This window comes from Propithecus coquereli, unplaced genomic scaffold, assembly GCF_000956105.1.
Source record: "Propithecus coquereli isolate 6110/MARCELLA unplaced genomic scaffold, Pcoq_1.0 Scaffold164, whole genome shotgun sequence".
NCBI classification, from domain to species: Eukaryota; Metazoa; Chordata; class Mammalia; order Primates; family Indriidae; genus Propithecus; species Propithecus coquereli.
This window is the reverse complement of record NW_012140969.1, coordinates 724,112-736,700: the sequence shown is the minus strand read 5'-3', so window position 1 is coordinate 736,700 and position 12,589 is coordinate 724,112. Positions and strand designations below refer to the sequence as shown.

Genomic DNA, 12,589 nt, shown 5'->3' with positions numbered 1-12,589 from the left:
CAGGAGTTCAAGATCAGCCTGAGCAAGAGTGAGACCCTATCTCTGCAAAAATTAGAAAAAATAACTAGGCATGGTGGCCCACGTCTGTAATCCCAGCTACTCGGGAGGCTGAGATAAGAGGATCGCTTGAGCTCAGGAGTTTGAGGTTGCTGTGAGTTAGGCTGACACCACGGCACTCTAGCTGGGGCAACAGAATGAGACTCTGTCTCAACAAAAAAAATAAAATAAAAAATAAAAATGGTTAAGATGGTAAATTTTATGTAATGGGTATTTAACCACAACTTTTGTTTAAGCTGGACATTGTCATGTGGAAAGGCTTACACACTAGCAATGGGAGAGGAAGTGGGCAGCCTCTTTGGAGAACAGTTGAAAAGCACGTTGAATATGTTTGTCCTGTGACTTCGTCATTCCACTCAAGCATCTATACCTGCAGCAGGTGCATCTATACCTGCAGCAGGTGCCATACCGCCCCCTCTGCATTCCTGAGCATACACAGTCCCGTGGATGAGGAAGCCAGAAGTGCCAGGGAATTAACACCCCTCCACCCACCCCCTTCTCCAGAGCAGCCCTCACACAATCACAGACAGGGACCTCAAGTCCCTTGCCCCTTGGGGGGGACAACTTGGGGGTGTGACCTACACCATCTCTGACATCTCCAGCAGAATTAAGCCCTGGTCGCCCACAGTAGCAACCGGCTCGATCACCCTCATGAACGCTTGCTTAGTGGCTTCTTTCTCCCTCCTTCCTGTGTCACTTCCTCATTGCCCTAGTGGTGCCTCCCGGGATAATTTTCTAGGTAAACTATTTACATCCAATACCTCATCTCAAGGTCTGAGCCCAGAGGGGCCCAAACCAAGACAATACCTGATCAATCACACATCAGCATTTATTGAATTGTCCACTGTGTACCGGTGACAAGTGTGCAGCTACAGGGCTTATAGGCTAGTGACGTCAGACTCTTCTTGCACAAGCAAAGCAATATGTATCGAGATGCTTCTTTCAGCATATAATTCAAACAAACCTCCAGGGTGTGGATTCCTGGGATAGAAAAATTCAGTAGAAAGAAAACAACCTTTCTCGAATGTCTCCTCCCTAAAAAGGTCTTCAGGAACGCCTTGTCCCTTGCTACCACATCACCCTGCATGTCACAAACCAACATTACCCTGTCCCTTCATCTGTTTGTGTGCTTCGTGTATGTCTCTCTCGCCCACCAGGACAGAAGCTCTCAGAAAGTAGGGGCCTTCCTTATTTTATCCTGCAAGGAAGCTTCTTCAGGGGCTGGCACACAGTAGGTGCTCTTAAAGATCTGTAATCCCAGCACTTTGGGAAGCCGAGGTGGGAGGATCGCTTGAGGGCAGGAGTTGGAGACCAGCCTGAGTGACGTGACAAGACCCCATCTCTACAAAAAGTTGTTTTAAGGCCAGGCACGGTGGCTTACACCTGTAATCCTAGCACTCTGGGAGGCTGAGGTGGGAGGATTGCTCGAGGTCAGGAGTTCAAGACCAGCCTGAGCAAGAGTGAGATCCCATCTCTACTAAAAATAGAAAAGAAATTAGCTGGACAACTAAAAATATATAGAAAAAATTAGCCAGGCATGGTGGCGCATGCCTTTAGTCCCAGCTATTTGGGAGGCTGAGGCAGGAGGATCGCTTGAGCCCTGGAGTTTGAGGTTGCTGTGAGCTAGGCTAATGCCATGGCACTCTAGCCCGGGCAACGGAGTGAGACTCTGTCTCAAAAAAATAATAATAATAATTGTTTTAAAAATTAGTCAGGTGTGATGGGACATACCGTAGTCCCAGCAACTCAGGAGGCTGAGGCAGGAGGCTCGCTTGAGCCCAGGAGTTCAAAGTCACAGTGAGCTGTGGTCATGCCACCGCACTCCAACCTCGGTGACAGACAGAGTGAGACCCTGTCAAAAAATAAAAATAATAAAGATCTACTAACTACACAAGGAAAGTTTGTCTTCGGACTGCCTGGGGTCAGCATGCCCACTGAGTCCCTGGCTTAAGGGGTTCCAACTGGGGCGTCTTTTTCCCTGGGGGGGAAGGGTCTCACTCTCCCACCCTACCCCAGGTGGGAAGTTTCCACTGAGGCCTTCCAGACCGAGAGTGATCAATGTTCAACTGCACACGTTTGCTCCCCTGAGATTAGGCCCAGGACTTCCTAGGTGGGGAGAAGAAAGTGGGGGCGGGGAGGAGTTTCCTTTAGAGAACTTCATCTCCAGCTCCCTAAATCCTCCAGGCCCTGGGACCCTCAGGACCGGGGAGCAGCTTGCCCCTCTCTTTGAGGGCAGGCCACAAGGCTGGGCAGGGACAGACAGGAGAGCCCCCTCACTCTGCTCAGCCCAGCTCCTGCGCCTTGGCCAGAGCAGGAAGGGAGAAGCTGTCCACTTTCCTCTCCCCCCTACTCTCGCCCCAGGGCACCTGAAGACTTTGGTCACCTGTGCCTTGGTTGGCCTTTGAGGCCAGGTGTCTGGGCCTTGGGGAAGTTGGAGGAGGCCCTTCCACACCTTCCTGACCAGGTAGGTGTATGCAGCCTGGCTTTCCGAAGGGCGGCCACAGGATGGTTTCGGGAGCCCAGGGCCTCCAGCTCGCTCCTGTTGCCCCCGGCGGCCGGGGTCTAGCTGGATCGCAGCGTTCCGAGACCCTTGTCCCCGTCTGCCCAGCGGGATTGAGATCCCTGCCTGCCCGGGACCCGCCAGGAGCGGGGTCGACCTGAGAGCTCCCGCCACCAGGCGGGGCGACAGTCCCGGGGGCGGGGCGGCTCTCGGGCTCCTGTCCCGCCCGCGCTGACTCACCCGCGCCCGCCGGCCCGCCCGGGAACTCTGCGGGAGTCCCGGCCGCCCAGCTCCCAGGGACCCAGGAGTTGTCGGGCCCAGCGTGCGTCCGGGAGCGGTGAGTTAGGCGGTTCTCCGCCGCTGGGGACGCCACGGAGGTGGCGGGGTGGGGGTCCGGCTGGGAGCCCGGGTCTGGCCGAGGGGAGGACGCGCCCCAGGTGCGCGGGTGCTGTGGCCTGGGCGGGCCGTCCCGGGCGGGAGCAGGGGTGGGGGTGGAGGGCGCCGGCAAACGGAGGCCCGCCCAGCCCCAGGGGTGCCCGTCCTGGGAGCGCAGGGTGGGGGCGGGTGTCTGCGAAAGTAACAAAGTGAAGATCAACAGTCTGGGGTCGACCTTGGTCGGGGAGTGGTCTTGACAACTTTCCCTTCTCCTTGGCCTCTGGGGAGACATCGACAACTCATCCCTGAGAGCCCCTCAAAGCCCCACAATCGTTAACACTGGGGTCCTCCCCAGTCTGTTCTCTGGAGCTCTTGATCTTGAAGACTGTGGACTTTTAAGTCTGCTATCAGGGGCTGCTGGGAAAAGTACTAGGCTGGGAGTCCACAGGCCTGGGGCCCTGTCCAGGATCAGCTACTAAGGGGCAGTGATCCTTCCGCCACCCTAGACCTCAGTTTCCCCGTTGTGTAAAAGACAGAGGTCGGACCTTGTGTTCTCCAAGACCCCTCTCAGGGCTGTGGGTGGAGAAGGTGCTGGGCAGCCAGGAGCAGCCACCACCGCACCCACCACCGCCATCACCTGGTACCACCCAGCAGCAAAAAATCCTCCACCAGACTTTTGGAGGCAAGTGGCTTGAGATTAGGGGAGAGGCAGTGCACCCAGTGATGGGTGGGGGGGCGTGTGGTCCTAGGTTACAAGATGTCCCCTTCGTGGCCTGCTGGAAACACCACTCTCAGTTCCTTTTTCTTTTTCTTTTTTTTTTTCTTTTTTCCTTTTTGAGACAGGGTCTCGCTCTGTCCCTCAGTCTGGAGTGCAGTTGCATGATCATAGCTCACTGCAGCCTCTAACTCCTGGGCTCAAGCGATCTTCCTGCCTCAGCTTCCTGAGTAGCTAAGACTACAGGTGTGCACCACCACATCTGGCTAATTATTTTTTTTATTTTATTCTCCCAAAGGAGGAATTTTTTTAAAAAATTTTGTTAGAGATGGGGTCTTGCTATATTGCCCAGACTGGTCTCAAACTTCTGGCCTCAAGTGATCCTCCCACCTTGGTCTCCCAAAGTACTGGGATTACAGGCATGAGCCACCACATCTTTTGGCAAAGACACTGCATCTGAACAAAGTGGATGCAATCCCACCGCTGGGACTTGTGGGTCAGAGGGTCTAGCTCTCAAATGTCACTTGTAACTGTGAAAGCTGGAGCAAGTTATTTCTTTCCCCTGAATATGGAAAGCAACATCACCGACACCCACGCTCCCAGAGCTGGGACAAAATGAGGCATCAAGAAGATCTGGTGGCGTAAGTTGAGTGTGGTTCTTGTTGTTGTTTTTCCCTGCCCCTCCTCCAATTTTATAAGCCCCTCTTTCCGGGCCTTCCTTCTGTGCGAATTTAATGGCAGGTTTGGGATGATCAAGTTTGAGTCACAGAGACAGATAATGATAACCCCCGTGTCTGCCTCTGATTCTGTCTGTATCCACCTTGTTCCGTGGGAGCCACTGGGGGCTCTGGGCCCTTTTGCGTTTGTTTCCACCTTCTTGCCTCTGACTGTGCACCGGGGAAGGCAGGTGGCAGAGCTTACACCAGGCATGCAAGCGTGGGAAGTTGACCGCTGCCCCTGTGGGTGGCATTTCTGCCCCAGCCCCCGGAGTTACTGTTCTTAGGTAAAGCAACTGAGAACTGAAAGAAGATGTTAGGGCTGGGCATGGTGGCTCACGCCTGTAATCCTAGCACTCTGGGAGGCCGAGGCAGGAGGATCGCTCGAGGTCAGGAGTTCGAGACCAGCCTGTGCAAGAGCGAGACCCCGTCTCTACTAAAAATAGAAAGAAATTAATTGGACAACTAAGAATATATAGAAAAAATTAGCCGAGTATGGTGGCGCATACCTGTAGTCCCAGCTACTCTGGAGGCTGAGGCAGGAGGATCACTTGAGCCCAGGAGTTTGAGGTTGCTGTGAGCTAGGCTGACACCATGGCACTCTAGCCCAGGCAACAGAGTGAGACGCTGTCTCAAAAAAAAAAAAAAAGAAGAAAGAAAGAAAGAAGATGTTAGGACCCCCGAGTTCTGGGTCTCCTCTCAGCTCAATGTGTGTGTTTGGACTTTGTACCCTTGTGCACAATTGTACACACTCAGGCCCGGTGCGGTGGCTCACACCTGTAATCCCAGCACTTTGGGAGGCCGAGGCTGGAGGATCCCTTGAGGCCAGGATTTTGAGACCAGCCTGGACAGCATAGCAAGACCTCATTTCACAAAACTAAGATGTGCATGCCCCACAATGCCCCCAGGTGTCCCTCCTGATGGCTGCAGTGTACAAATTCATTCCCTGGGGATTGCTGTGCTGCCCTAGGCATGTTTCTCCCAGATAAGATACTGGTGTCTGAGGCTGTCTAATACCCTGGGGCATTTTTACTTGGCTTTTTGCTTACAACGGGGAGTGCTTAGGTAGCGATGGGGCCACTGTATGAGGGATCCTGTGCTCTGGACACCCCCTGGCATGTCTGGTTCTGGGTGAGTCACACGGCCTGAGTCAGGGGACCCACGGCATTTCAGGCTTACATGGAGAGTCCCTATGTGGGCACGCTTGTGCCTGCCCCTGTAACTGCAGATCCCCCAGATTAAGGTGGGCGCCATCGAGGGGATTAACAGGCGTGGTTGATGTGGACAGCCTGGCCCTCAGCCTGGTGGGCGGGGCCTATGTCTTGTATCACCACTGCCACCCCTACCATGTCTCCATCCAGTGTCCCCTCAAAGCCTTTGGAGGACACAGGGACCGAAAAGGGTGGCATGGAGGTATCAGAGTGGAGGCAGAGGTGTGGGTCAGGGGTCAGGATTGCCCTAGGTTCTCCCTGGAGAGATGAGTGGAAGGCCAGAGAGGACAGGCTGGCAGCCCAGATGCCTCCCTTCCTGGCCCAGCTTGTGCCCAGCTAACAGGTTAACTGGATAAGGACAGGAGGTTCCCAGGAATCTGTATAAGAAGACAGGGGATGGCCAGGCTTAGTGGCTCATGCCTGTCATCCCAGTGGGCTTCGGGAGGCTGAGGCAGGAGGATCACTTGAGTCCAGGAGTTTGAGACCAGCCTGGGCAACCTTGCAAGACCCTGTCTATACTACAAAAAATTTTAAAAATTAGCCAGGTGTGGTGTGGTGGTGCACACCGGTAGTCTCAGCTACTCGGGAGGCTGAGGCAGGAGGATCGCTCGAGCCCTGAAGTTTGAGGCTGCAGTGAGCTATGATCACATCACTGTACTCCAGCATGAGGGGCAGAGCGAGACCCTGTCTCTAAAAGAATATAAAAAAAAAGAAGAAGACATGGCTGGGCGCGGTGGCTCATGCCTGTAATCCTAGCACTCTGGGAGGCCGAGGTGGGAGGAACGCTTGAGCTCAGGAGTTCGAGACCAGCCTGAGCAAGAGCAAGACCCTGTCTCTATAAATATGGAAAAATCAGCTGGGCATGGTGGCCCAAGCCTGTAATCCCAGCTACTTGGGAAGCTGAGGCAGGAGGATCCCTTGGGCCCAGGAGTTTGAGGTTGCTGTGAGCTAGGATGACATCACTGCACTCTAGCCTGGGTGACAGAGTGAGACTCTGTCTCAAAAAAAAAAAAAGAAGGAGGAGATATAGACTGGGGGAGCTTGGATGGCACAGAAGTGGGCCCCACCTTCTCCTTCCGCCTCCAACCTGGGAAAGTGGCTGCCTGCCTGGGAGATTGTCCCACGCTTCCATGTGACTCGTGCCTGGCCCATCTATATCTACAATAATGATACCTTGGTCTCAAAGGAAACCCAGGGACAGACAGAGTGGCTGGCCAGCCGGGAGCTTGGCAGCCTCACCCATCCAAGTCCCCGTGGTAGGTGTCACCCCAAGAGCTTTTCGTTTGTAGATCGTCCACCCCTTGGACATGCGTCTTGGAGACCAGGTCTCTGGCTTCTACCTCTGGGCCTGCCCCCACCCCCCAGGGCTGAAGAGTCCAGAATGGCCACTCCCTGCCCCTGAGGCCCTGGTAACCAGAGCCTGGCTCCAGCCGGCTTTTCCAGTTGCAGGTTGGAGGTGGTGCCCGGAGCGCCCCTGGAGCGGGTGGGGAGGCCCACGCCCCGGAAGTCCTGAGCCTTGGGCCACTCTCAAGTCTGGTGGCGTGACAGCAGGCCCAGACACTGAGTGCCTGGAGTTGGGAAGCACCAGAGCCGGTGTTTACAGGAGACGGACACACGGGGAGGCCAGGGGACAGTGGTCCCAGGGACTGCCCTTCCTGAGCTCTGAGAGGGCAGATAGAGTCAGACCAGGGTGCAGGGGGCGAGGGGGAGGGTGGCTGGGGAGAATGGTGGCCGCTTAGCTCTGGAAAGGAGGTGATGTCTGGTGGTGGGGAAAACAAGGCAGGCTAAGAGGGAGGTCGGGGCGCAGAGCTCGGGGGTTCTGCCAGGATGTGGCACGGCTGGGAGCGGATGGGGATGCAGGCCTGCCTGGGACGGACCGTCCGGTGCCCCTTCCTGACCGTCTCTGTGCACCCCCGTCTTCCTACAGGCAGGATGATCCCGGTGGCCGAATTCAAGCAGTTCACGGAACAGCAGCCCGCGTTGAAGGTGCTCAAACCCTGGTGGGACGTGCTGGCTGAGTACCTCACCGTGGCCATGCTCATGATTGGGGTCTTCGGCTGCACCCTCCAGGTGACAGGCGGGGCCAGAAAATGGGGCGGGGCCAGCACCTGGGGAAGTACCAAAGTTTTCCCATCATTCACGAAAGGGGAGAGAGGAAGATGAAACCAGAGCCTACCACCTGCAGACCGATTCTGACCTCCTTTTATTTTGAGACAGAGTCTCGCTCTGTCGTCTTGGGTGGAGTGCAGTGGCATCATGGTAGCTCACTGCAACCTCAAACTCCTGGGCTGAAGCGATCCTCCTGCCTCAGCCTCCCCAGTAGCTGGGACTACAGGCTTCAGCCACTGTACCCTGCAATGTCCCCTTTCTATAAGGACACAGTCATATTGGGCCCAAACTAATGGCCTAGGCTTACCTTGACTACCTCTGCGATGATCCTATTTCCAAATAAGGCCACGTTCACAAGGATTGGGAGTTGGGACTTCAACATATTTTGCAGGGGAGACAAGTAAGCCCAGTTCTTTTTTTCAGACAAAGACCAATGCTCAGAGATTCAGTAACTCTTCTGGAGTCATAGCTGGCTGGTGACAGTCAGGGATTGGGGTCTCCCACCTTTGGCCTGTTTCTTCCCATCCCCCGACTCCCCAGACCCCTCACTCTCTTCTGCCATCTCTCCCATCTGCATAGGTGACACAGGACAAGATCATCTGTCTGCCCAGTCACGAGCCCCGGGAGAACGTATCAGAGGCCCCGTGCCAGCAACTATTGCCACGGGGGGTCTCTGAGCAGATGGGGGGCCTGCGGGAGGTTCATGGCCTCAAGAACAACTTGGACTTGCAGCAGTACAGCTTCATTAACCAGCTCTGCTACGAGACGGCCCTCCACTGGTACGCCAAGTACTTCCCCTACCTCGTGATCATTCACACGCTCATCTTCATGGTTTGCACCAGTTTTTGGTTCAAGTTCCCCGGCACCAGCTCCAAGATCGAACACTTCATCTCCATCCTGGGCAAGTGTTTTGACTCGCCCTGGACCACGCGGGCTCTGTCTGAGGTTTCCGGGGAGAACCAGAAAGGCCCGGCTGCTGGACGGGCGACAGCCATCGTGGCGGCCACAGCAGGGGCCGGGCCAGGGAAGGCAGGGGAGGGTGAGAAGGAGAAGGTGCTGGCGGAGCCGGAGAAAGTGGTGACTGAGCCCCCGGTTGTCACCCTGCTTGACAAGAAGGAGGGTGAGCAGGCCAAAGCCCTGTTTGAGAAGGTCAGGAAGTTCCGTGTGCACGTGGAAGAAGGGGACATCCTCTATACGATGTACATCCGGCAGACGGTGCTCAAAGTGTGCAAGTTCTTGGCCATTTTGGTCTACAACCTGGTCTACGTGGAGAAGATCAGCTTCCTGGTGGCCTGCAGGGTGGAGACCTCCGAGGTCACGGGCTATGCCAGTTTCTGCTGCAACCACACCAAGGCCCACCTCTTCTCCAAGCTGGCATTCTGCTACATCTCCTTCGTGTGCGTCTACGGGCTCACCTGCCTCTACACGCTCTACTGGCTGTTCCACCGGCCTCTCAAGGAGTACTCCTTCCGTTCCGTGAGGGAGGAGACTGGCATGGGGGACATTCCTGACGTCAAGAACGACTTTGCCTTCATGCTGCATCTCATTGACCAATATGACTCGCTCTACTCCAAGCGCTTTGCTGTCTTCCTCTCCGAGGTCAGTGAAAGCCGCCTGAAGCAGCTCAACCTCAACCACGAGTGGACGCCCGAGAAACTTCGGCAGAAGCTGCAGCGCAACGCCCGGGGCCGGCTGGAGCTGGCCCTCTGCATGCTCCCCGGCCTGCCGGACACTGTCTTCGAGCTCAGTGAGGTGGAGGCGCTGAGGCTGGAGGCCATCTGTGATGTCACCTTCCCCCCGGGGCTCTCGCAGCTGGTGCAGTTGCAGGAGCTGAGCTTGCTGCACTCGCCCGCGAGGTTGCCCTTCTCCTTGCAGATCTTCCTGAGGGACCGCCTGAAGGTCATCCGGGTCAAGTGCGAGGAACTCCGGGAGGTGCCCCTCTGGGTGTTCGGGCTGCGAGGCTTGGAGGAGCTGCACCTGGAGGGGCTCTTCCCCCCAGAGCTGGCTCGGGCGGCCACCCTCGAGAGCCTCCGGGAGTTGAAGCAGCTCAAGGTGTTGTCCCTGCGGAGCAACGCGGGGAAGGTGCCAGCCAGCGTGACTGACGTGGCCGGACACCTACAGCGGCTCAGCCTGCACAACGATGGGGCCCGTCTGCTGGCCCTCAACAGCCTCAAGAAGCTGGCGGCGTTGCGGGAGCTGGAGCTGGTGGCCTGTGGGCTGGAGCGCATCCCCCACGCAGTGTTCAGCCTCGGGGCGCTGCAGGAACTTGACCTCAAGGACAACCACCTGCGGTCCATAGAGGAGATCCTCAGCTTCCAGCACTGCCGAAAGCTGGTCACACTCAGGCTGTGGCACAATCAGATCGCCTACGTCCCCGAGCACGTGCGGAAGCTCAGGGGCCTGGAGCAGCTCTACCTCAGCCACAACAAGCTCGAGACGCTGCCCACTCAGCTCGGCCTGTGCTCCGGCCTCCGCCTGCTGGACGTGTCCCACAACGGGCTGCACTCCTTGCCGCCAGAGGTGGGCCTCCTCCAGAGCCTGCAGCACCTGGCTTTGTCCTACAATGCCCTTGAGGCCCTGCCGGATGAGCTTTTTTTCTGCCGAAAGCTGCGGACGTTGCTTCTGGGCTACAACCACCTGAGCCAGCTCTCGCCCCACGTGGGGGCCCTCAGGGCCCTCATCCGCTTGGAGCTCAAGGGCAATCGGTTGGAGGCGCTGCCAGAAGAACTTGGCCACTGTGGGGGGCTGAAGAAGGCGGGGCTCCTGGTGGAAGACACCCTGTATGAGGGCCTGCCCGCAGAGGTACGAGAGAAGATGGAGGAGGAATGAGGCCAGGGTGGGCACAGCGGGTTGAGGTAGGGCCCCAAGGATGCCACTAGGCAGGAATCTCTACCATTGTCTTCTAAGGGAGGTGGCCACGTGAGCCCAGGAGAGGAGGGGCAGATTTGTGTCAGCCTGGTGGGGCCCAGGCAAGATCTGGGACTGGTTTGTCTAGGGGAGGTTGTGGATTCAGTGTAGAACTCCAAATGGAGGGATTAACTCAGTCCTGGAGTTCTCAGACCAAAACCACACCTGTGTCTGTGGCTGGCTGGCTGGCCCCATCCCTAGACCAGAACTGGATAATCCGGCTCAATGAGTGCCACCTATAGGGGTGGGGGCACATCCCACTGGGATTTCCAGCCCTCCTCCACCGAAAAAAGCAGCTTACATCTGGGATTCTCTCCCAAGGAGGGGACACAGACCCAAGGGACCAGCCCCACACCCCAATTTTGATGCTAATCCCTTATTTATAAGTTGTTTGCTATGGACATGTGAACTCAGAACAATATAGCTCATATCTGGCCATGCATCAAAATCAACAGTGGAGTGAGTTAGTACCGAACAAAACATCCAAGTCCCTACCCCTGAGAGACCGATGCAGGAGGTTTGGGTAGGGGCTGGGAACCTGCAGCTATATAAGCATCCCAGGCAATTCCGATGCAGGTGGTCCTAGGACGGCATGTTGGGAGATGTTGACCTAAAAAATAGGTATCCAAATGTCTAGTTTCTGACCCCTTTTTAGATCCTAGACCCTTTGAGAAACCAATGAAAGCTGGGCACCTCCTTCCTCAGGAAAATGCTTGTGTACACTTACACATAAAACTCTGCAAACAACTTTGGGCAGTCAACAGATTCATGGACTTTCTAACGTTGGCAGACTCCAGGGTAAGAACACTTGCCATGGAGGCTGTGTTTTTCTGAGGACAGGCAGGGACTTTGTCTTTCGAATGTTCCATCCATGGGTGCTTAATAAATAATACTCCTTGTCAGAACTCTAATTCTTATCTCTTATGTCCACTCCTGTCACTGTTCTATTTCACGAAGCCAAGTGACACCTGTGGGCCAGAATCAAGGGTGTGAGCCTCTTGTCTGGGGGACGGAGGCACAGAAGGCCACCTGGAAGAAGGGAAGGTAGCGATCTCAGCTAATCCGAAGGAGAAATGAGATGGCGTCATCTGCTTAGCTTTTGTCTGGAGAATCGCTTTTCCCCACCTTCCCTTTTTATCCTCTTAGCTCCATGCTTTTGTGTCTGCTCCACCCACAAGCTTTCAACTCTCATCCCAAAGTGTTCCCTCGTTGGACTTGGAGCTGGCAGGGCACTTGGCATAGCCTGCCCAATCGACCCTAGGCTTGGCCACCTCCCAAGTGTCCTTGCAAAATTGGAGACTCCTGGCACCTAAGAGCAAAGGCAAGCTGCTTTCAGGGGACCTGGGGTTCCAGATGGGGCATTTCCCCCAACACCCTTCAGACCACTACAAGGAGTGGTTTAGGATGCAGGGGTGCCGCGCAAAGATGCCTAAACCCAGGATCCATCTTCAGATAGGAATTCAGTGTGTCCAGGAGCTGAGCCCACACCCCGGGGGCGGGGCAGGTAACGGGGGGGGGGGGGCGTCTTGAGGTCCCAAGACGGTCTGTGCAGGAACTCTGGCCTTGACCTTGGGCCCGTTGTTGAGGTCAGGGGTCACGCCGCTGGGCTCCCAGGGCCCTCCCCTCCCGCCTGGCTTCCACCAACCCTGAGCTTGCTGGGACTGGCTGAAATGGACCGGGCTCCCCACGGAGCCGAATTACTTGAGCAGGTGGCACCGCGCTGCCAGCAGCAGGCCCCGCAGCAGTTAAGCATAACAGGGATCTTAATGAAGCACTGCCCGAGGCAAGGAAGGAGGTATAGAGAGGGCGCAGCTGTCAGAGAGGACCGAGCCGGAAAGAGCGAGCAGCAGGCTGAGGCTGCACCGCCGTGGGAACCACAGGTGACGGCTGCAGAGCAAAAAGGGTACACGGGCGCGCATGCGCAACAGAAGCCTCGCGCGTGGCCGCGTCTCTCCCTCCGTGCGCATGCGCGCCGCTTTCCCCGCCCACAGCTCTGAAA

At 56.2% G+C, this 12,589-nt stretch overlaps 1 protein-coding gene across 2 annotated transcripts; it reads left to right on the top strand.

Moving 5' to 3' along the window:
• Nucleotides 1–2,796: 2,796 nt before the first annotated feature.
• On the top strand, nucleotides 2,797–11,092 carry LRRC8E (leucine rich repeat containing 8 family, member E). Of its 2 annotated transcripts, XM_012641455.1 has the most exons (3): nucleotides 2,797–2,894; nucleotides 7,502–7,644; nucleotides 8,263–11,092. In XM_012641455.1, the coding sequence occupies exons 2-3, from the start codon at nucleotides 7,507–7,509 to the stop codon at nucleotides 10,510–10,512; spliced, it is 2,388 nt and encodes a 795-aa protein (XP_012496909.1). In that variant the 5' UTR covers nucleotides 2,797–2,894; nucleotides 7,502–7,506; the 3' UTR covers nucleotides 10,513–11,092. The 2 variants fall into 2 exon arrangements, with proteins under 2 accessions (XP_012496909.1, XP_012496910.1); XM_012641456.1 differs by lacking the exon at nucleotides 7,502–7,644.
• Nucleotides 11,093–12,589: the final 1,497 nt, after the last annotated feature.

Bases quoted from the DNA above. Each gene is read 5' to 3' on its own strand.
- LRRC8E (XM_012641455.1), top strand. From the start codon at position 7,507: ATGATCCCGGTGGCCGAATTCAAGCAGTTCACGGAACAGCAGCCCGCG. The intron at 7,645-8,262 runs GTGACAGGCGGG...CCATCTGCATAG, and splicing joins TCTTCGGCTGCACCCTCCAG to GTGACACAGGACAAGATCAT.